This window comes from Leishmania braziliensis, chromosome 3, assembly GCF_000002845.2.
Source record: "Leishmania braziliensis MHOM/BR/75/M2904 complete genome, chromosome 3".
NCBI lineage: Eukaryota > Euglenozoa > Kinetoplastea > Trypanosomatida > Trypanosomatidae > Leishmania > Leishmania braziliensis.
This window is the reverse complement of record NC_009296.2, coordinates 243452-265951: the sequence shown is the minus strand read 5'-3', so window position 1 is coordinate 265951 and position 22500 is coordinate 243452. Positions and strand designations below refer to the sequence as shown.

General features: G+C 63.9%; 4 protein-coding genes across 4 annotated transcripts; all 4 read left to right on the top strand.

Moving 5' to 3' along the window:
* Positions 1-1068: 1068 nt before the first annotated feature.
* Positions 1069-6987, top strand: LBRM_03_0700 (putative 6-phosphofructo-2-kinase / fructose-2,6-biphosphatase; the record flags this gene model as incomplete). The annotated part of the gene is made up of 1 exon (XM_001561610.2): positions 1069-6987. The coding sequence occupies one exon, from the start codon at positions 1069-1071 to the stop codon at positions 6985-6987; it is 5919 nt and encodes a 1972-aa protein (XP_001561660.2).
* An 816-nt stretch (positions 6988-7803) lies between these two features.
* Positions 7804-9150, top strand: LBRM_03_0690 (conserved hypothetical protein; the record flags this gene model as incomplete). Its single annotated transcript, XM_001561609.2, has 1 exon — positions 7804-9150. The coding sequence occupies one exon, from the start codon at positions 7804-7806 to the stop codon at positions 9148-9150; it is 1347 nt and encodes a 448-aa protein (XP_001561659.2).
* A 2995-nt stretch (positions 9151-12145) lies between these two features.
* On the top strand, positions 12146-19636 carry LBRM_03_0680 (putative serine/threonine protein kinase; the record flags this gene model as incomplete). Its single annotated transcript, XM_001561608.2, has 1 exon — positions 12146-19636. The coding sequence occupies one exon, from the start codon at positions 12146-12148 to the stop codon at positions 19634-19636; it is 7491 nt and encodes a 2496-aa protein (XP_001561658.1).
* A 959-nt stretch (positions 19637-20595) lies between these two features.
* On the top strand, positions 20596-22245 carry LBRM_03_0670 (conserved hypothetical protein; the record flags this gene model as incomplete). Its single annotated transcript, XM_001561607.1, has 1 exon — positions 20596-22245. The coding sequence occupies one exon, from the start codon at positions 20596-20598 to the stop codon at positions 22243-22245; it is 1650 nt and encodes a 549-aa protein (XP_001561657.1).
* Positions 22246-22500: the final 255 nt, after the last annotated feature.

The window sequence follows — 22500 nt, the reverse complement described above, 5'->3', positions numbered from 1 at the left end:
TCCCAGCACCACCAACAGCGCCATCGCCTCGGCAAGCACTCACCAGGCACGAGCACTGTGGACTCTCATGGACACGCCCCAGCTGAGGTGACACAGTACACGCCCGTGTACATCAAGGCCAGTCGCAGCCCCATCACACCGCCAGCCGCTGCCTGGGCCGGGGCTAATAGAAGCTGCCTGCGCGTCCGTCGAAAGCAGCGGAGCAATCCGGTGGGGCTGACGGCAAGCGCACACGCCTGGCACTGGGGTACAGCTCCAGTAGCCGCGGTGGCCTTCCAGCAACGGCAGCAGCAGGGCCGCTGCCGGCAGCGCCGTGCCGTCGCTGAATCACGGGAGGGTGCGCCATGCCGACGGCACGGCCGCAACACGCCTGTGCCGCTCTTCTCCAACGTTCCGACGACGGCGGCGATGGGCGCGGCGGTAGCGGCCCGGGCACAAAAAGCAGCGCCGAACCGGGGCAGGTCCAGCCTAGCGGCGAGGGAGCCGGTGCAGCGCGCTGCGCCGACGTCTTCCGCCCCTGACCGAACAGCCATCTTCACCTTTCCACATGCGACGCCAGTACCCAGTGGTGGAGGCAGCTTTCCAGCGGTACTGGAGTCCTCACCCACACAGATCGAGGCAGCGTCGATATCGCCCACCAGGAAGGTGCCTGGCGAAGACGCGCCACCTCAGCCTGGGGCAACTACCACAGTGGCACCACTCTCTGCTTGCGCATCTAAAGCATCAGCGTCCGTGTCGGCGGGTGCCGCAGCCCCTGCAAACTCTCACGCTGCGCCGCAATACTTTACTTTCCCCCCGTCGCACACCCAGCGGACGGGATGCCACCTCGGTGGACCGCACGGCCTCGTCCCGCTAGGACACTTCGGGCCAGCTACCTGCAGCACTCTCGCTGATGGCGCGAAGCCGGAGGATGACATTTCTCCTGTTGACGCAGCAGCGCGCGGCGCACCGTCGCCGTTGCACCCCTCCACCGGCGTAGCAGACCAGGAGCACTTGGAGGCGACAGACCAGTCTACGCATGGGGACGACAGTCGCGTCGAGAGCGTTGCGTCAGGGGTGGAGAGCAGCATGTACAGCCTAGTCCACTCACACCAGGCCTCTGACAGTGCGCGCGCGTACCCCGCCTCCACCACCCAGGAGGACCTGGTGGAGACGGCAGCCGCCATGGACAGGGCCTTCACCAGCATGGAGGCGCACATGGCCCATAATTGGCAGCGTGCCGACGATGCACGCGTGCCGGAAGCGCCGCAGCCCATCGCCGCTGAACCGGAGACGGCCCTCGGTAGCGCCTTTTCGCAGTCACGCGCAACAGGCAACGACGCCGTCAGTGACATTCCACCCAGCAACGAAGCAGCCGATGCTCGTGCGCTTAGTCGCGTCCGCAGTGCTGTGACCGTAGGCATGCTCACCAACAGCCCTCACTACCGCTGTACCGACAACGCATGCAGTGCGCCTGGCAACCCTGGCGGTCGTAGTCGCTTTAGCGAAGGTGGCGCCACTAGTGATGCTGTTGCTTCCGGCTCGCCGGAGGCACAACCACGACTGCGCCCCCGCATCGCTATCGCAACAAGCCTGGAGGAAGAGGCTCTGCTGCAACAGTGCATAGCAGCTGGTGGTGGCCCCGGCATTAGGTCGGTGGATCGAGCGACGATACTGGCGCGCCCCTTGACTGCGCCGCCGTACGTAGCCGACCCGAGTTCAGTGGCGGTATCAGGCAGAGGGGGTAGCAGTAGCGTGTCCACGTCTCCATTTCTACTAACGCAGCAGCAGCGGCACACGAATACTTCCAGTGTGCTGAGCGCCAGCTCTGTTCTGGGCCAGCGCACTACCAGTGGCGCCAGCAACTCTTTCTGGAGCTCAAGCAGCGTCCCTGCGAATGCTTTCAACGAGAGCAGCCCCGTCATCCATTCCTCTATTTATGCCCCTGGCAGCCCCTTCACCACGGCAGCCGGGGCCCCGACGATGCGCGACCCCTTCGCTGCGTCCGTCTCTGTGCAGCAGAACAAGTCCGCGCTAATCACCGAGCTCAAGCGGCGGCGACAGCGACTGCAGAGGAAACTCGCCCTCCTGCAGGAGGAGGCGACAGCGCGTAACATCTTCGCGCTCGTCCGCGCCAGCAACGCCTCGCAGTTGCAGTACCTCTTGCAGGAGGGCCTGTGTAACGTGAACGACCGCGACTACAACGCATGCACACCGCTGCATGTGGCGGCCGGGGAGGGGAATCAGGCCATTGTGCGTCTGCTGCTATCTTTTGGTGCTGACGTCGTCGCTGTGGATCACAACGGCCGCACCCCGCTGGACTGCGCCGCGGCGAACCGGCACAGCGGCGTCGCCCGCTATCTCCTCACCGTGATTCGCACCAAGCACTTCAGCCAGGACGGCGGCGACGGTGGATTCACCAGCAGTGGAGGTGATGATGGCCCGCCTGTGACCATGTGCGGCCCGAAATCGACCATGGACGAGGGCTCTCTTGTAACCGGCGTGTACCCGAGCCTGTCCACCTCGCCAGTCGGCCAACCCTCGGAGCGGCCACCCGTCGTGGACATTGCTGCGGGTGCTCTGCCTCTCGGCAACTCTCCGGCCGGCTCCATCTCCCTGGGTACCACCACTTTCACACAGAGAAACACCGCCGCGCAGTGCCACTCAGAGTTGTCGCCTACGGGGTCACAGGGGCCGCCGCTACCTCTCTCCCACCAACGCCAGCAATACCAACAGCCGGCCTCCTCGTTATCGACGGCCTCCACACCGTCGCTGTCCAGGCCCGAAAACTTAAACCAGCTTCCTGCCCACGCTGCCGCCTCCGGCACCATCACGGACGCAGAGAGCTGGACTGGCAGCGATGCGCTGCCGCACACGGTGGGGTGGGGTACCAATGCGCCCCCTGCAACTGCGGCTGCAGCTGGCACGACGGCCTCTAGCGGTGCGCCACCCGCTACGATACCGAAGTCTGCGTCTTCACTGGCCGTGGACGACATCAGCGGGCCTGTGTGGCGCCCGTTCCCACTGCTGTCAACGACGACACAGCACCTCGCGCCACCTCAAGAAGCGGCAGCAACGGCGAAGTCAGTAGGTGCCAACAGCAGTCTGACGGGACACTTGAGCATAATGTCCGTGTCGACCCCGCGGTGGCGGCACAACAGCATCCCTCACGGCAGCTCCCCGATGAGGCCGGTGTTTCTGTCCTCGTTAGACTCGACAGCGGCAGCTCACTCTCGTGGCCTCATCGCGGCGGAGTCGAACACAGGCACCACCCCAACGGCGCCACCGCCCAGGATGATCGGCGTCAACGCCTTCGCTACCAAGGCTGGTAGCGCCAGCGCTGGTGGTGGCGGGCAACTCCTCAAGCGGCACGTCATGTCAACGCCGATGTTCGTGGCGGGTGGGATCGAAGAGAGCGTTAGCGAGGAGACAAACCAGGCAGCAGCGCAGCAACCGCCATCACGCTTGCACTTCAGCACGTCCCTCATCACACCCGCCACCACCGCGGGTACGATGGCTGGTTGGCATGACGGTGATGAACCGCTCGTGGACACCGATGTCGAGGGCATTGAGGATGCCCTCCTTGACCGGCGCGGTCACTGCAGCATGCACCGCCGTTGCATGCAGAGCGAGAGCAGCAGCAGCCCCCATGGCGAGTTCGGCTCCGTGTTGTCGGACTGGTCGCGGAGCGGCAGCCTGCGCACACTCGCTACGGGGAAAGAGAAGCAGCAGCACAGCCGTAAGGATTGCAGCAGCTTCAACGAGACAGGGAGCTTCCTTGGCGAGGTACCCCCTGCCCTCTCTCCTCCTCCAGCGCCAACAGCAGCGACTGGCGCGGCCGCCGTTCGTATCTCGTCAACTTCGACAGCAGCATCCGGCGGTGGTGCGCAACAGCGGCAGATGCTCCTACGCCCGCCGCGGCTTCCAGACAGTCGCCCCCCACCGACCGAGAGAGGAGGCACCAAAACAGCTCCAGCGACGCGTACGTACCCCATGCACATGCTGCGTCCCCTAAACCTTCTCCCCGTCGACATGCACGAGGAGTTGGGCGGTGATCATGGCAGCGTCATCACATCAGCGACCACAGCCCCGACAGCAGCGTCAGCAGTGGCCACCACCTCCTCCGTCTACTCACAAGTGTGCGGCCCACTCAAAAGTCAGGAGGACCTGACATCGTCGACGCTCGCCTCCGGTGCCGGCTCGCTGCGTGGCGTAGGCGCCGGCAGCGGCAGTCTCTGTGACATGGGTCAGCAGTCACTTGAGGAGCACCACCACCACTACCGCATGGCCGCGCTCGGCATGCTTGTCAGTCAGCAGCAGCTGAGAGACGATTCTGGCGTTAACAAGCGTCCGGCGCCGCCGCTGCTTCAAACGACGCGCGCCGCGCTCGAGCCGATCAGGATGGAGGCCACTGTGACTGACTCTGCCTCACCAAGCGGCGATGGCAGTAGCAGCCGCAGCGCCGTGATGAAGAACAGTAGCAGCGATGTAACGCCATTTCCCTCCTACCCTCAAGTGGCGGCTGACCCCGCTGTAGTGGTCCCATCCTTGCTGAGCAGCACCGGTCCCACCACTGCCACCTCTGCCGAGGCTACTGGAGCCATGTTAGCAGGTGCGGTGGAACTGGTGAGGGAGCCGATGGCAAGCCCCCACGCAGCCAAGGAGCAGTCCCTCCTACAGGAGGTGCAGCACGAGCCAGCGGATCTGGCCACGCTGCACTACTCGAGCTACACCACGATCAGCGACACTGTCTCGGTAATTGTCTGCATGGTAGGGCTTCCAGGCCGAGGTAAGAGCTTCATCAGCAAGCGACTCGTGCGCTACATGAACTGGAAAGGTGTGCCGTGCCGTGCGTTCAACGCCGGCAACTACCGGCGGCAGCTGCTTGGGGCCGAGGGCACCGCTGGCGCCGAATTCTTCAACCCAGACAACCCGCAAGGCGCGCAGCTGCGGGAGCGCATGGCAGAGTTCGCCTGTGAAGACCTCGTCCGCTTCATCGCCGCCCACTCGCTCGCCGTCGGCATCCTCGACGCGACGAACACGACGCGTAGGCGGCGGGCGTGGCTCGCGGAGTATTTCCAGCACGAAGCACAGCGCCACGCAGTGCCGTACCGGCTGCTCTTCATCGAGTCCGTCTGCACGGACGACACCATCGTCACGGAGAACATCCTGCGAAGCAAGTGCGACAATGACGACTTCAGGAACCTCAAAGACGTCGGCGCCGTTATCAATGAGTTCCGCAATCGCATCCTGCAGTACGAGCGGGTGTACGAGACACTAGAGCCGGAGGAGCGGATGCCGTACATCAAAATCGTCAACGTCAAGCACCACGTCATCCTGCACCGCGTGCCGAACGGCCTGGGCAGCCGCATCGCCTTCTTCCTGCTGAACCTTCACCCCATCGCCTTCCCGATCTACGTGGCACTACCAGGCGAGACCGTCGGGGATAGCATGCACGTCTACGGCGGTGAGGAGCGGCTGACGTCCCGCGGCGAGGCCTATGCAGTAGCGCTGAAGCACTTCATTCAAGACCGATACGTCCCGCACATGGTGGTGCTACACGCCACGAACTACAGCGTCCTGAGCACGCTGACACCGCTGATGGACAGCGCTAAGGAAGAAGAAACCGCGCCTGTCCTGCATGCTCCGAGCAGCGCGAGCGGCCACGGGGCGTCGGCTTGTCACCTCACTGACACCTCGAAGGCCGCAGCGCCTGCACCTCAGCATCCGCACGACGGCAGCGGAGATACGCGCCGCATTCTGTGCGAAGCGTCTGTGGAGCGACAACCTGCGACTGGGGCAGCGGCGAAAGCGGCCCCCATGCCTGCCGACGCGTCTACTATCATTCCTGACGCAGCAGTACTGAAGTCACCGCACAGCCTGTCTGTCGTGCCTGGGACTGGAGAAGTAGTGGCTGAGGGCGAGAGCCGTGCCGTGGCGCCGAGGGATCCGCAGCAGCACGATGGCGACGGCGGTGGCGTGGCTGCTGTTGACAGTCGTCTACTCGGCGCAGTAGATGCCGTGGCGCTGGAGCAGTTCATGCACGAAGACGACAGCGACCAGGTAGATGAAGAAGAAATCGGCGATGAGGTCCTCTGCCCGGTGCCGGGGCTCGATAACATTAACTTCGGGCGCTTCAGCGGGCACACCGCCGCGTGGGTGAAGGAGAAGTACCCGCGCCTGTCTGCGCTTCTGTACGATGTGGACGACGGAAACGTGAGTGCCGGAGCAGCAGCACAGCAACACCAGCAAGAGTCACGCAAGCACAACGATGCGGCAGACGCGACTATGCCGTTGGCATCAGCCGGGAGTGCGAATGCCACCGGCAGCGCCTCACACCATCGCCTCGGCCAGGGAAACGAGACCCACCTGGCTGCAGCTTGGCTCTCGGCCCCGCTGCCGCCGCAGGTGCACTATGCCACGCATGAAGAGGCCGTTTCGCACCTGCAGGGCGCCGTAAGCGGTGCTGACCCGCGTCTCTCCTATTGCACCCAGCTGCCGAATGGCGAGAGCTACCGGCAGGTCAACGTCCGCCTGGAGCCAGCGCTGATGGCCGTCATGCGTACGCAGTCCCCAGTGTTTGTTGTCGCCCCAGCCGTGCCAGCGCAGGGGATTTTATCCTTCTTCATGGACGTCATCCCAGAGCTGTCGCCAACCATCCGCATCCCGAGTGGGTGTGTGGTCGAGATCGGCGTCAAGGACGGCATCACAGTGCACCCTCTGCTGCCAGACGCGCTGCCGGAGAGCATGACACGCTCCCTGCTGACGGTGCTGCCGGAGATCCAGGAGGCCATCCGCGAGGTAGCCACCGCCAGCTCCGTGGAGAAGAGAACAACGGGGGCGCCTGCCCACGGGAGCGCCACTACCCAGTCTGGCGGTGCTGCTGTAGCGGCGGCACTCCTCAGTTCTGTCAATGCCGGTGGTGGTGCACAGAAAGAGAACGGCGAGGCGTGCCCGGTGGGCGCGAACGCCTCTCGAGCGGCCACAGCGCCACCGCCGCCCTCGTAGTCGCCCGGGGGGATTTGTGGCTGACTCCCCCCCTCCCCCGAGCGTCCTCATTGACGCGACACATTTTGCTGAAGCCTTTCTCCCCGGTGCCAGCGTGGTGGGCTGAGCGGCTCCTCCACTTCCTTTGCCTCTGCTCTGGTGTTGCTGCCGTGTATCGATGGATCCGTGTGGTGCCTTTCTTCACGCGCCCGTCGTGTTCTCTTTCCCCTCGGTGTCGGTGCGGCTTCCTTGACCCGTTCCTGCAGAATCGCGTGCCGACGTCCTCCGCCTCCGCCTCCACCCTCTCTCCTCGTCTGGACTCCCTAGCCGGAAGCGTGCCCCCCTCCTTCTCCCCCCGCAAGCTCACAGGCGCACAGGCACGGACGCCCTTGAAGGGGATGTTCATGTCCGTATCGGAGAGCGCACATGCAAACTCATGCGAGCATGGGTGGGTGTGTGTGTGTGGGGGGGGGAAGGGGGAGGTCTCCTAGGTCAAAGACAGTAGATTACGTACACGGTCACCGGCTCGAGTCAAAGTCGAGGCGGAGGCGGAACTGTAGCACCGCCACATCTCCCGCGTGATTGAGCACGTGCTCAACACACGCGCGCATTCACCTGCAAGGGCAAACAGGTGCAGACTACCCTCCTCCCACAACCTCCTCTCTCTCTCTCCCTCTCTCTCTCTCTCGTATAGATCCCTCTTCCTCTGCAGGGAGGGGAAGCCCACACGAGTACGCACTGTCATTCGCCAGCAGACGTTACTACACGCACCATCACCACTGACTACCCCTCCTCCTCCTCCCTCTCACACGTGCAGTGCCACACGCAGCCGCCACCATGCAGGTGTTGTCAGAGGCGGTCCCCATGACATGCGGAGAGGTGTTTGCCCTGCTGCGCCGCCGCCGGGATGAGCGAAACGCCACTCGGCACCCGCCCTTTGGGCTGCAGCCCGCGCTCGCCGACAGCCACCAGCGTGCCACTGTCGCCACCGCCACTAAAGCAGCACCATCAGCAGCAGCAACGTCCGTCGTGAGCAGCAACGTCGGGCAGCACAGCAGCAGCAAAGCAGTGCCGGCCGGGGCTATTGAGAGCGCCTCCGCGGCTGCAGCGACGTCGACCGCCAACATCCTCGCCTCATCCTCCTCTAGGCATCTGGTCGTGCTCCTCACAGAGGTAACCATGCTCAACTACATCGCGAACCACTCCTCTCTGCTCCCTGAGTCAACAGCACAGACGCTGGCTAGCGCACGGGGGCTCACCTTCACACCGCGCGACATGTATGGGCCCACATCGGTGTACAACAGGGTCGCCAGCGCGCTGACAGCCTGCAGCACCGAAAGCCAAAGTGGTGCCACCGCAGGGACGTTCGCAACAGCCGCGGACGCGCTGGTCGATGCAGAGCTCGTGTCATCCTGCTACGCGAAGCTGACCACTTACCGCCCGGGGACACGCGGTCATGTCCGCGGCGTCGAGGAGCTGCTGGAGCACTTCGAAGAGGTAGGACGTGCACAGGAACGCTTCTACGCTGCAGGGGTGCGCCGCGCTGTGCAGCAGCTTTGGCGCAGGCGGCTGTGGGTGCCAACCGGTGGTCCGTACCCGCCGCCACCTCCGCCGTCTGCAACGACAGCGCCGTCGTTGCGCAACTGTGGCGCCCTGGTGAAAACAGAGTCGGTCGCCGAGGAGGATGTCAGCGGTATTGCGGAGGCGATTCAGAGGTCGTCCCTGGATTCCCAGCACTTGTCCCCCTCCGCAGTGGCAACGACGACGACGACGACGACGACGCAGGACAGGGTAGCCAGGCGGAGCGGTGCTGCAGAAACGAAAGTCGACGCTGAGGGTGCGCGGCCCACCAATGCGTCGCGCTCGCTAACGCCGTTGCTGCTGGAGCCTACTCCGCTGTGGGGTCCAGCAGCAAGGAGCGGCGGTGGTAAGAGTAGCACGGATGGCGGCGCGGCTACGCCGAGCACAGCACACAGTTCGCTCAGCTATCGCGCGCAGGTACAGCAGCAGCAAAGGAGTCGGTCTCTGTTGTCGGAGGCTGAGGTGCTACAGCTCGTCGTAGGCCGGCCGCAGCGTGCACTTGACGTGTACCGACTGCTAGACGACGTCGATGGTCGTCTGCAGTACAGGGAGGAGGCGGTGAACGCCTTCGTGGAGGCTGTGACTGCCGTCTTTGCCGAGTGAGGAGCACGGCGAGTACGGCGGAGTTGGTGGCAGAGCGCCTAACACCTGGTGAAATCGAGCGGACTGCGTGCGTATCTACAAGCATGTAAGGTGGCAGCAGCGGTGTTGTTGTTGTCTGAGCAAGTCCAATAGAGTCTGAGCCGCAGCACGGTAAGCACGAAGTAAACCTATCAGCAGTCATGCAGCGATGGATGGAAGGGGAAGGATCGGGGGAGGGAGGTGGGGGCGCTCTCCTCACCCCTATAGGCGAACCCCATCCCACCCGCCGTCCCCGCGCCCCGGCCAGAGCCCCCCCCCCGCCCTAATCATATACGCGGGGATTTCCACTTGTGAAAGTGCAATATGCAGAGCCTCTGTTTCACCCCCTTCCCCCTATCCCTCCGCCCTTCTCTCCTCCCTTTCTCTCGCCACTCCATCGCTGCACACGCCCAGTGTATGCGCTCCTCCGCACACAGCCACGCGGCCCTCCTTCAGCCTCACCCCCCCCCTCTCTCTCCTTTTCCTTCGTGAAGTGCCCCAGGAAACGTCTCGGTGCGCGCTTGCCACCGCGGGTCCGTGCGCTGCCCCAGTCAGTGCGGCGGTCCAAGTCGCCCTCACATACGCGCGCCCAACACGTCTTGGGCTTAAACAGCAACGAGAGGCAGCACGCACGAAAGCAATTGGGCTGTTGTGCTCTCCTACTCCTCCTCGCTAACCCACGCCACCCTATTACAAGGCGGCAGGCAAAACCATCCTCATCACCTACGCCCGTCCGCCCCGCCCCGCCCCCCCCCCTCCTACCCCCTTTGCACAACTTGTTTGCTCTGCGACTGCTGTGTTGCCTGCGTACGTATCGGTGCGCGTCTTGTGTGCTTCATCGCCCCCCCCCCTTTCTCCTTCTCCCTCGTCGGTGTTGTTTGGCTGTTTGTCCGGGTCTCCCCTCCGCTGCAGACGCCTCACTCATCAGCGCTTTTCTCCTCCTGTCGTTCACCAACCCACTTAGCCCCCATTTTGCTCACATTCTGCATGCATTCTCTGCTGCGAGTCCGTGCGTGCCCAACCTAGCTCTCTCTCTCTCTCCCTTGCTTCTCTCTCCTGTATGTGCGGCTGTTGTCTACTGCTACGACTGCTGACCATTTTTCCAACAGCCCCTCCCCCTCTCCTTCCACCTCTGTAGATTCCCTCTCTGCCTCGTCCCCCCCTCTCCGCTTCCACGGTCAACCGTCCTCCTCTTCTTCTTCTGTCTCGCTTCATCAGCACTGCACCTCTCTTGTGAAAAGGCGCTCACTTACCTACGCGTGTGCACACGCAGCTGCTGATCGTCCTGCGTCCGCGCCCACGCGCGCATCTACGCCCTTCCTCTCCCCTTACATCCCTTTTCTCCCTCTTGCGTCTGCGGACCTCATCGGTGTCGTATTTGTGTGTCACGGGCTGCCCCCGCTCGCTTGCCGCTTTGGTGGCACTCTTTGGATTTGCTCGCCGCTCCGTGCTGGCTGACACACACACACACACACACACACCGCGTGACGACCTCAGTGTGCTAGAAGTGAGTTCTACGCACCATCGTATTTTCTCTGCTCGCGCTACGCCCTCACCTTGGACGTCTCTTTTCTCCCTCCGTCCCCCTCCCTCTCTCTCTCTCTATTGATCTCTGTGGTTTGGGGTTTGTTTTCGGGTTTTCTTGCTTGCGTCTCGGCCCACTCGCTCCGCTCTCGCTCGCTTTTCCTCGGCCAGCAGGGATGTACAGCGCGTGTTGGACTCACTCGCCTGTTGTCGTCGTCGGACTGCTGCCCGTCTGTCCGCCTCCCTCCCTCTGTTAGGTGTTTGGCTTTGCTCTTCTTCTTCTCGCCCCTCCCCTCCCGATACACACACACACACGCACGCACCACCTCCCTCTCTCGCTCGCTCTCCAGTGGACCAAATGCTGCGCTGGGCGACGCAGGTCTTTGGCGAGATGAGGACCACTGCGACGGCCGCAACGGACACAAGCGATACCCGCACTGGAGAAGCGGCTGCACACCAGCAGCAGCTTCGCCACTCGCGACACGGCCCTGATGTGCCGCCGCTGAAGCGGTGGTGGACGTCCGCAGACGCGGAAGATGCCTCTGCTTCGGCGGTGCGCCCCTCGTCTCCCGCCTCCCCCACCCCTGTAGAGGGTAGCATGGATGACGGCTATTGCTCCCCTGGCGTCCTTGACCTCGCAGCTTCACTAAAGTTTTCCATGTGGACTGCCGTTGCCGCCGCATCAGACACAACATCAGCGATGGTGGGGAGGAGCGCGAGTGGCGAAGGTGCGTCGGCTGAATCCGCCGCACACGCGCGCAGCGATGAGGACGAGGTTGACGACTTCTTGAAGAGTATCATCGCCGGCAAGACAGACATACTGCGCAAGCAACTCGCTCAGCGGAAACTCGAGGCCGCCGCCGCAGCAGCCAATGCTGGCAGCAGCAGCAGCAGCAACAACAGCAGCAGCAGTCCCACCAGTACTCGCGGTGGCGGGGCTGGTCTCCACAAGAGCATTAGCCGCAACAGCGCATCAATGACTGACGACGGCTCCGCCTTCACGGGGAGCGGCGCCTACTTTCAGAAGCCGCCCCATACCGCTGCAGCGACAACGGGCAGCCCGCTCACAGGCGATAGGGTGACAACAAGCCGGAGAGGGAGCGCTGGAGGCGCCTCGCATCCCCAGCAGCAACCCACACGCCGGAGCCGCTACGTCAGCTCCGCCGCGCGCTCGCTGCAGGATTACGAGCTGATTGCGTTTCTCGGAAGCGGCACGTTCGCTGAGGTCACGTTGGCGCGCAACAAGGTAACCAAGGAGTACTTCGCCGTGAAGAAGATCTCCAAGCAGCGGGTGAAGGAGGAGGGCTGCGTCGAGCGCACCTTCACGGAGCGGCAGCTTCTCGCCAAACTGCACCACCCTTTCCTTGTTCGCCTCTACCAGGCCTTTCAGAGCCAGACGCACCTCTACCTCGTCCTGGATTTCGCGCAGGGCGGCGACCTTTACTACCTCAACATGCAGCAGCTGTGGCTCCGCAGCATGAGGCGCAGACTCGCCAAGATGCAGTACCCGTACTACCAGTGCGCCTCCAATACCGTCACGCCGGTGCTCGTTCCTATTGCGCCGGTGCCGGGTAGGACCGGCGCAGCCGCCGCGACGGCAGAGTCGAACGCACAGCAGCAACAGCCGAAAACATCGCTCCCTCTCCCCCTCTCTCTCCAAGCAGGCGGCTCACGGCTGACGACCGGACTCACCTTGCGCCCTCTCTCCCTTTCCTCCGCTACGACACAACCCCCAAAGGCGACTCTCAATCCCCAGCCCCAGCAGCCAAGCGGTAGCAACGGCACCACAACGACGGAGAGGGACGCACTCCCCGCGCCATCGGCCATGGTTGGCGGTTTGGGGCCTGACACAGTCAGCGGTGCCTCTCAGTCGGGCATCGCTGCCACGAGCACCACCACAGGAACAGCGCGGCCTCTGCCTCCAGCACAGGATGGTTACGCGAGCGGCATGAATGATGATGCCGACGACGCCGTGGCCGCAGTGACCAAGGAGGAGGAGGGCATGGAGGACATGACGGCGTCCGATGGCGCCATCGGCAATAACGACTCCCTGGTGGACGCACCGCCCTTCATGGTGATGCGCCGGCAAGAGCAGCAAGGTAGGCCGTCACAGCGAGGCGTCGCTGGCCGCCCCAACCCCAGCCCGCGAATCGCTGCTGGCTGGCCCCACTGCACGGCCGACACTGTCGATGAGGTGAACTTCAGCTGCCGCGGCATCGCTGTGGCGTTCAAAGCCTTTACAGCAGGCGGTGAGGGAAGCAGAAGCTCACCGACGTCAGTCATCATTCCAAGCACGTCGGAGGTCACAGGCCTCGCAGCGATGGAAGAGAGCACTCCTGCAGCGACCCGAGATACCAAAGCCGCGTCCTCACCGACCCCAGCGGCTGTCTTGGTCATGTCGAAGACCCAGGTGCCGCCGCTACAGCCACCCATGCACTCTCAGGACAAGAAGAACGGCAGCGGTGGCTACAGCAACAACGATGGTGCTGGTGGTGCGGGCGAGCCACTGCGAGACGCGGGTGGCACCGACGCGACCAACGTGAAGAAGAGCAGGAAGACGCCCAGCAGCGCGCACCCGTCGACGACGGAAGCGATGCAGAAGCTGCCCCTCGCCAGCGACAACAGCCGCACCGCGACTCCCACCCGACACGCAGTGGCCACTTCACCGACGGATATGCGCACGCAAAGGGGGTCATCGTCGAGGGGGAAAATGGCGAAAGCAAATCTTCTCGATGACAGGGGCAAAGACGACGAGGCGCTGACGTCCTCCTCACTGCCGCTGTCGGCCTCCACGACAACAACGTCATTCGCTGGTGCGACCGCGGGGCAAGGCGCGGCCCCCACACCCGCCTCGCTTGGGGTCAATCTCGCCACGTCGTTCCACCAAGCTGCGATGGAGGGCAGCACCGGTGTGCTGCCGCGGTTGCTGAGCGCGGAGTTGGCGCCTGATGGGGGGCATCGCTTCCCGCTGCGACTCATCGCCTTCTACGCTGTCGAGGTGGCGCTGGTGCTGCAGTACCTGCACCGCGAGGGCTTTCTCTACCGAGACCTGAAGCCGGAGAATATTTTGATGCGCGGCGATGGGCACGTGATGCTGACGGACTTCGGCGTCGCCAAGTACCGCAAGGGTGCTGCCATCATTCCCTCAGCCAGCGGCGACGGCGTCAACGGGGAGGATGCTACTAACTCTTCCTCGGCTGTTGGTACTGGCGCCGACGGCAGAGCGAACAGCTTTACAGGCACGACGCAGTACATGAGCCCAGAGATGCTACGTGGGCAACCGCACGACTCCCGCACAGACTGGTGGAGTTACGGCTGTCTACTCTTCGAGTGGGCCAACGGGCGCAAGGCATTTGACGCGCAGAACCAATTCGCGCTCTTCCGCTCCATCGTAGAGGAGGACGTGAAAATCACCCCGGAGGACTACCGGCTCACCCCACTGGAGGTGCACACACGCGTCGCACAGTTGCACTACCGCACGGAGGAGGTGCGGCTGGAGTGCGAGGAATGGGTCGCGCGGCGATTACGACGCAGCTTCACTTCACCGCTGCAGCGCTCAAGGTCGCCGTCGACTTTCATAGCCGAGGTGGTCTACAACCCCGACAATCGCAGCTTCGATGTGCTGCTGCGCTCTCCAGCGATGTCAACCCGGTCCGCGCAACCCGGCATCGATGGCTCCTTCGCAGCGACTGAGGGACCGGAGGGAGCGGTGGCAAACAACTCAGTGAGCAGCAGCACTCCACACCGGCACGCCTACCCTCGCCTGCATAACCAAGGCTACGCGTCGCCGCAGTCGCCAGCAGCTTCGGTAGGAGCACCGACAGCGGCGATGCTGGATGACTCATTCGCGAGCCAACTCGGCACTCTGAGACTACCCAACGCTGCCGGTGCGGAAGACGACCCCCCAGGGCCTCCGCCAAAGTTGGTCCTGAATGACTCCCTCGAAGCCAGTTCCTTCGTGGCAACTGGATTCAGCTCCTCCCTATCGCTCTGCGGAGCGCCGACGAACCTGTCCATGCATCTGACCACCACCGAGGACGGCGCCACCACCGCGCTGCGCCAGCAAGAGCAGCAGGAGCGGTATCGCCACCATCAGCGACGCCGACTGCGCCTGTCCTGCCTCACCCTGGACGAGGCGACTCGCGACCGCTACGTCGGCACCGCCGTGGCGCAGATGGATGAGGCGCAGGCGCTGCTGCGCGACTTAACTGTGAAGCTGCTCGACCGCCGCGTGGAGCACCGCCTCAGCGGCGAGGCCGTCCTGGAGCATCCCTTCTTCACCTGCTCGTACATCGCCTCGCAACTGTACTACGAGGTTTATCAACGGCGTGTCCTGCCGACGGAGCTGCGTCGGCTCGTGCGCGCCTCCCTCGGCCCCACCTCACCGACCGACCCCGTCGCGTCGACGTGGGATGAGGCACTGCAGCAGTCTATCACTCCCTCCTCTCCGCTGCCGTCAACGTCCACCGCTGCCGCCGCCTCGCCCGTGCAGAGCTCTTTTCTCCCTGTTCCGCTGCAGCCGCCGACGCGGCCGGAGGACTGGCGTCAGCTCTTCATGGAGCGGCGCATTCGCGCCCCCTACACACCGCGGCTGCGGACCCGTGACGACCTCCGCTACTTCCCGTCTGCGGTGACAGCGACAGGGCTCTCCGCTGCTGTCGAGCAGCACCGCCGCATCAAACAAGTGAAGGAGCAGCAACGGGAGCTCATGATGATGCGAGCCAACAAGGCGGCGGCAGCCGTCATGAACAGCAGCCTCAGTGGCGGCGGGCGCTTCACGCCTACCCTGCCCAGCTCTCGCACGCAGGTACCAGCGAACAGCAGTGGCGGCGGTGGTGGCTTTGCCGCTCTCCAGCCTCTCGACGCGGAGGCGGCTCAGCAGCTTCCAGCCACCACCACCCCCAGCAACAGCCTCAGTGCCTATAATTACGATGGGGCCTCTCACCTGCCTGCGCTCAACCCCAACAAGGCGGCAGCCGCGGACATCAGTGACGTCAAAACCACTCGAGGGGCCTCCCAAGCGGCCACCGCACCGGCTGCCAGGTCGCAGGGGCCGACGGAGGTGCTCCAGTCGCTGCAACTGCCCCCGGTAGAGGTGATGGTGTCCGTCACTGCTGATCTTGGCGGTGCTGCGCCGTCACCCAGGAGACCGGCCGATGTGTCAGCGCAGAGCCCCGCGGCTTGTGATGCGCGACGGGCAGGCGTTGCTAAGGAGGCGCAGCTTGACGCATCGCCGGTACAGCACCCGCTGCTGCATCGCCACAGCGGTGCCTTGCCTGCTTACACGGGGGAAACGGCGGCGGGTACAATGGAGGGCGTGATGAGGGAGTCCTCGCCGCTCTCCTCTACACCAACGACAACGCCGATGACAGCGACTCGGAGGGTGGAGGGGGAGCGCGCTGAAGCGACGGCGTCATTGCCATACCCATCACGCGCAACGGTGCTTCCGCTAGCTGAGCGTTACTCGACCGAGATGGCCTCCTCGTGCGCATCTCCTGAGGACACTCCACCCAGCGCAGGTCGGGTCAGTAGCGCCGCACGGGGCGGTGCAGCAGCCGATGGCGTGAAGGCTGGCAACGGTGGTGCGATGACGACAGCGGTGGTGGAGGAATCCCCGTCAGACCTCTTTGACCGCGCGGCGACGCTGCCGCAGAGCTTCGTGGATGCGGCGCTGGCAGTGGCCGCCGCCGCCCAAAAAAAGCAGCAACGCTCCGTGGGCCCCACCGCCGCCCCTGGCGCGACGGCAGCCGCGGCTGAATCGCCCCGCAGCCCTGCCCCCACAGACGTAGCGCGCAGCACCGGTGCAGATGCAAGCGCCTTGGCGGCGGCATTACCGACTTCACTAGGGGCTCCGCCGCTGCCGCAGCAGCAGCAGCCGGCAAGGGTAGATTTCGCAGCGCCCGGCTGCTCTGTACTCTCCGCAGGCCACGGAATGGCGTACGCCGCCGACGACGGTGCTGACGCGCGGTTGGGCAGAATTCTCCCCAAATGTGGCGGCATTGATGCACACAGTGTCACAGGCGCGGAGATCCACGCAGAGGAGGTGGTGGACGAGGACGAGGACCATGATGGTGGCGGTGGTTACTATGAGCAGGACGCCTTCGCCGAGGATGACGCGCACGTGGTAGACGCCGGCGATGCTACTGTTGTGGAAGAGGTAGTCAGCATAGCCGAGAGGACGACCGCGAGCAACAGCGCCACTGCTACCGTGATTGCCTCGGCGATGGACGCTAGCAGCTGCGATGACTCCCATGTGAGCGCGCGGACGGTGACGCCGATGCAGCAGGCCACAATGTTCAGACCATCCACAGTGTGCAGCAGTGCTGGCACGAGTGAGTGGGGAAACAGCGCTGCGAACCCACTCTCTCCCAACAGTGGTGGAGGTGTCGACGGCAAGGTCAACAATGCCGGCAGCCGCGGAAACATGTCACCCGGCGGCTTGTTCTCTCTCGTGCCCATCGAGGTGCCGCCGACTGCGAACGTCTCCCTCAGCTTCTCCAGTCACACGCACTCACTGTTGGACGACGGCGCCACACGACCCATGCATGACTTCCTGAAGGAGACGCCAGTGCACGTGTCACCGCTGCTCAGCCGCGGGTGCGAGGAGCACTGCAGCCTCAGTGGCTTCGCAGCGTCGTCAGTTTCCTCCATGGCCACCATGCCTTTCGACGACTTGCAGCGATCTCTGTCCGCCAGCCTTGGCACCAGTGGCGCTGACGGTGCAGATGGAACCAGCAGTATGTGGGCGATGTCATCGCCTACCGACCCAGCCTCCGCTGAGCGAGGGCATCAACGCCGAGGCCATCACAACCCCCTGCTGGACATCGATAGCAGTGAAAGTCAGGGCGGATCTGATACAGCGTCGCACGCGCTACCGTCACTCACGCCTGGTGAACAGCACCACCAGCAGCAGCAGCAGCTCTTGTCTGCTTTGATGTCCGTCGTGAGCCCCTTATCGCCAGCAGGTACCACGAGTGACACCGTGCTGTCCGGAGAAGCCGCTGACGTGCTGTCGTGCGCCACGGTGCCAACGGCGGTGCAGAGGCTGGCGGACACACGTGTCAGCGTCACAAGCGGTGGTGGTGCAGAGGCCCCCCCTGAGAGCCTGTGCGATGGGAGGCCGCATGGCACTAATGATGCGCGTTCGGGCTGCCCGCAGACCTCGGCCGCATTCCCCGATGTGGGGCATCGTGGTGCACACCCGTCACGTGCGACTGCGGCGTCGATCACACAAGTAGCGAGCATGAGCGCCAGCAACGACGGCGCTGACGACGGTGAGACCACCACCACCGGCAGCTCGAGCGAAAGGGTGGACGGAGGCAAGAGTGGGAGCGACGTGAGTGGATTGGGCAATTCAGCAGGGCGACCAGTAATACCCGTGCCAGCCAGCACGTGGGGTGGGAACGTCGCTGACGATGCGCGCCACTCGGACAGCGCGCTGTCGCTGCTGGGCTCGTCTGTGTCCTCCATCTCCACGACAACGTCTACTTCGGCCCACACCTTCTCCATGTCCTCAGGGGCCTCCTCGATCAACTCGGAGACCAACAGCGACACGGCAGTCGCAGCAGACGCAGGGGCAGCCGCGATGTACCACACAACCATCTGCCCATCAATGGTAATGCTGGCCGGAGATGACCGTCGAGGTGCTGGTGGTCTCTCCGGCTCCTTCGGGAGCCACAACCGCGGCGGCGCCACCTCCCTTTCTCCGTACGGCACACTGCCATCACTCGACGCTGGCAGCGGTGGTCACCGCCGTCGCCATGGAAACGGTCATCGCATACCGCATTGGTACGCCCACCTCGGTGGCGACGCTGCGCACGGTGGTGTCGGCACGACCACGCCCTTCGCCGCCACTGATGAGATGGTCGAGAACCCGACTCTGGGCTCAAACCCCACGGCGAGCGTACTGTCGCTGTTCACTGAGAACAGCGGCAGTACGCTCTTCGGCACTGCGGCTCCCTCCGCTGTCAACCTCAGCACGACTGGTAGCGGTACTGGCGATGCCGCAGTGTTTTGGGGGCCGCTTACAACCACGCTTTCTGGTGTCGCGTACAACGTCGATGACGAGGCGAGCATGGGCACCTTCCCAGAGATGCCGGTAACACCACTCAGCAGCTGCGACGGCAACAGCGGCTCAGCATGGCGGCCGTCGTTCGACTACAGCGGGCGCGGTCAGGGTGGCAAGGATGCCATCGGGAGCAGCTCCAGCAGAGGTAGCGGCGGCCCTTCAGGCACAAGCGAACGACGAGGCGTGCAGGCGCTCTGGGCGCAGCAGCAACGCAAGCGAATCGCACGTGGTCTACAGCAGCAGCAGCAGCAGCAGCCAGACCTCTCGCCGGTGGCGTCGCTGCTGCTGCACGGTGCCGACACCGAAAGCGGTCGTCGAGGGACCAGCGATAGTGGAGATCAGCAGTGGTATGGAACCAAGCGCAACCCCAGTAACGCGACCATCTTTGCAGATAGGCTTGTCGGCTTCACCTCCGACGACGGCGGTGCTGGGCAGCCGCTGGGACGTCGCCGTGACAGCGTCGTCGACCAACCTGAGCCGCGGCAGCCGAGCCTCGGGATACCATACCGCCGCAGCGTCGGCGATGATGGCGCAGCGCAGCGGCAGTCGTCTTCCCCGCAAAGCGGTGGGGAGCAGAGCCGCAGCCATAACCTGGTTGGCATGAGAGGCTATCAGAACTCATCCTTGACGAACTCTGACAACCAGGGTGGTGCAGACGGCCGGACCGGTGCCACCAGCGGCGGGGGTGACGGCGGCGGCGGTGGGCTTGACCACTTTCAAAACTTCTCCTTCACGTCTCCGCAGATTCTTCAGCAGTACCTCGCCTCCTCTTCCTTCGGCGGTGGCGGCAGCGGTGACAGGGAAGGGCGACTCCCGCACTACCAACGACCTCGTCGTGGTCGACTGGACGGCGGCGGGGCCGACCGAGACTCTTGATGTACGTAGGCTGCGCAAGGGGTGGGAAGAAGGGGGAACATTCCGCCTCTTGCGCAGTCTCCTCCCACCACCCCCTGAAGTCCTCCGCCGCCTCTCCTCGCCCTCAAGCACATTTTCGGCACTAACGCTCTCGTGGAAGGAGTGGACAGTGGGCAAGCCCGCCGGGGGAGGCGGCGGGGGACGTGTGCGCATGGCGCTGATGAGGTTGACCCTTGCTTCCGGTGTTGACGATGCTCGTGCCGGGTATAATTTCTCTTCTCCTCTTGCCTCCGCCGCCTCCTCGACGGTGATTATTCGCATTGGGCGCGTGAGAGGTGGGCATGGGGACACACAAGCGTGCGTATCGCTGCTCCATCGCTCCGCCGCTCGCGTGTCTTTGGTGCCTCCCCCCCCCTCGCCCTCTTCTCTTTCGTCCTCACGTAATCCCCTCCAAGTAATGTGTGGGCGTTGCCGAGACGCGAAGAACGCTCGGTGCTTCAGCCCATTCAAGTCAGAAGAAGTGAACGCGAAGGGGGAGGGAAAACAAAGTGGCGCTGACCACGGCGTGAGTGGCCTCCAGGAGAGCAGGAGATTCGCAGCACACGCGCACAGTGCCGTGGGGCGTGCACTCAGTCATGCTAGATTTACGTGGGCGGGGAGAAGAGGGGGAAGGTGCTTGTGCTCGTGGGCGAGGAGAGACGCGAAGAGTCGCCTGGACGCATCTCTGCCATCCGCCCTCCCTCCCTCCTCCAATGATGACCCCACCACCATCACCACTGCCGCTGCGCCCCTTTCTCTTTCCCTTCGCTACTCGCGGGCACACATCTCCTTGGGAAGGGAGGCCGTCAAGTTATCCCCCGCATCTACCACTACAACAATTGCACGCACCGCAGCACTCATCACACGGTGCAGCCTCCCTCCCCTCTCTAGCTGCTCTGAGAAGCATACAGAGACTACAGACGCCGCCTCGCATAGCACGAATGCCGTCCTCCCCATCATCGAAGCCGCCGCCGTCGGTCAGCTTCATGGATGCGGTGAAGCAACGCTACGGCTCTGCCGACGACAAGAACGCGGAGGAGTCGCTCGGCCTGGCCTTAGCGCAAGACCGAAAGTGGGAGTTTGTCGGCGCGCTGAAAACACGTGAGAAGCAGAGCCGCCACGATCAACTCGCCCTTGTCGTGTTGCGAAACTGCGGCATCAACGTGGCCATGCACGAGCCGAGCGCCGCCGCCGCCGCGTCCGCAGGTGGCGGCACAAATGAGGTGCAGGAGGCAAACATGACTCGACTAGAGGAGCTGGACCTGTCGGAGAACACGGCGCTCTCGCTGACAGAGGTGGGCAAACTCGTGCCCCACCTCCCACGCCTAAAAACACTGCAGCTGTGCTGCATACCAAACCTGTTGCTGGTAAAGGAACCCACCACGGTGGCGCTCTCGTCAGCGCACCTGTCCAAGCTAGTGCTGAACAACACCGGCTTCCGCTCGCTGGCGCAGCTTCGTGCTCTTGTGGAGGTGCCGCAGCTGAAGGAGCTGCACTTGGATAGTAATAAACTCATCTCGCTCGACGTTGTCATCACGCCGCCACCGGCGTCGCCAGGGACAGCGGAGGAGATGGTGGCGAACGACTCTGCCGTAGGTGCCGCTGCCGGCGAGGTTGTGTTTCCTCACGTCACGACGCTGAGCCTGTCGCACAACGAATTGTCTGACTGGCGAGCCATCGGCGCCGCCATTGTGCGCGTCTTCCCGGCACTCACGCAGCTGTACCTAACCGACAACAAGCTGGAAGACCTTATACTGCCGGAGGCCCTCGTCGCACGCGCGGCCGCTGGTGAGGCCCTCACAGCAGAGCTGGAAGACGGTGGCGTGCTGCAGCCGTACCGCTATCTCCACCCACTGACACTACTGTGCCTGAAGGACAACACTACGCTGTGCAACACCAGAACGGTAGACGCGGTGCGGATCCTCTGCCCGCAGCTGGCCACCTTCCGCATCACGTACAGCTCGCTGCTTCCGACTTGGAATGAAACTAGCAGCCGCATGTACGTCGTGGCCGCGCTGCCAACGATCACACTGTTGAACCGGGGCACCGTGCGGCAGAAGGAGCGGCTGGACTCGGAGATGCTGTACATCCAGCGTGGGCTGCTGAAGCGTCAGCTGGATCAGGAGACGCGTGGTGACGCTGACAACGTCGACGCCTCGGCTGCAGTCACGCCGCCTCCGCGCATTACCTACCCACTCGTGGATGTGCTCCAGGAGAAGCACAAGGACGTCGTACTCGCCATCCAACGCGACGGTGACACCGCCATGACAACGGGCTCCAACTACGTCATGCTCAGCGTCACGCTCTTTTTTGTGAACGGCTACGCTGCGGCGGCCGACACTTCGTCGTCGTCCAGCCTGACGGTGAAGCAGACGCAGAAGCTGCCGAGCACGCTGACGGTGGCGAAGCTGAAGGCGCTGATTCGCCAGATTTTTCAGATCAAGCCGGTCAACCAGCGGCTCAGCTACCGCAGCGGTGACGACGGTGTGCTGGAGTCGCAGACGCCGCTAGACAACGAGCTGGAGACACTTGGATACTACGGGGTGTCAGATGGCGCCATCGTCTACGTCGAAGACGCCTCGCTGCGGTAGGACGCCTATACGCGGGGAGAGAGCGAGAGAGGAGCAGGGCGTCTTCACCGGCTCGGCTGTGTCATTGCCTCTCCTCCAGCTCCGTCCCTCCATCCGTCGTCACCCACCTGCGCTGCGCACCTGACAGAGACATCGCAACCCTTATTAGGCAAGGGGGGGGGGGGGGACCAGACGGACGCACGAAGCGCGCCTGAGAAACAGAGAAGAGTCGGTGGTGATTGCGGGGGGTAGGGAGTGGGGACAGAGGATAGAGGA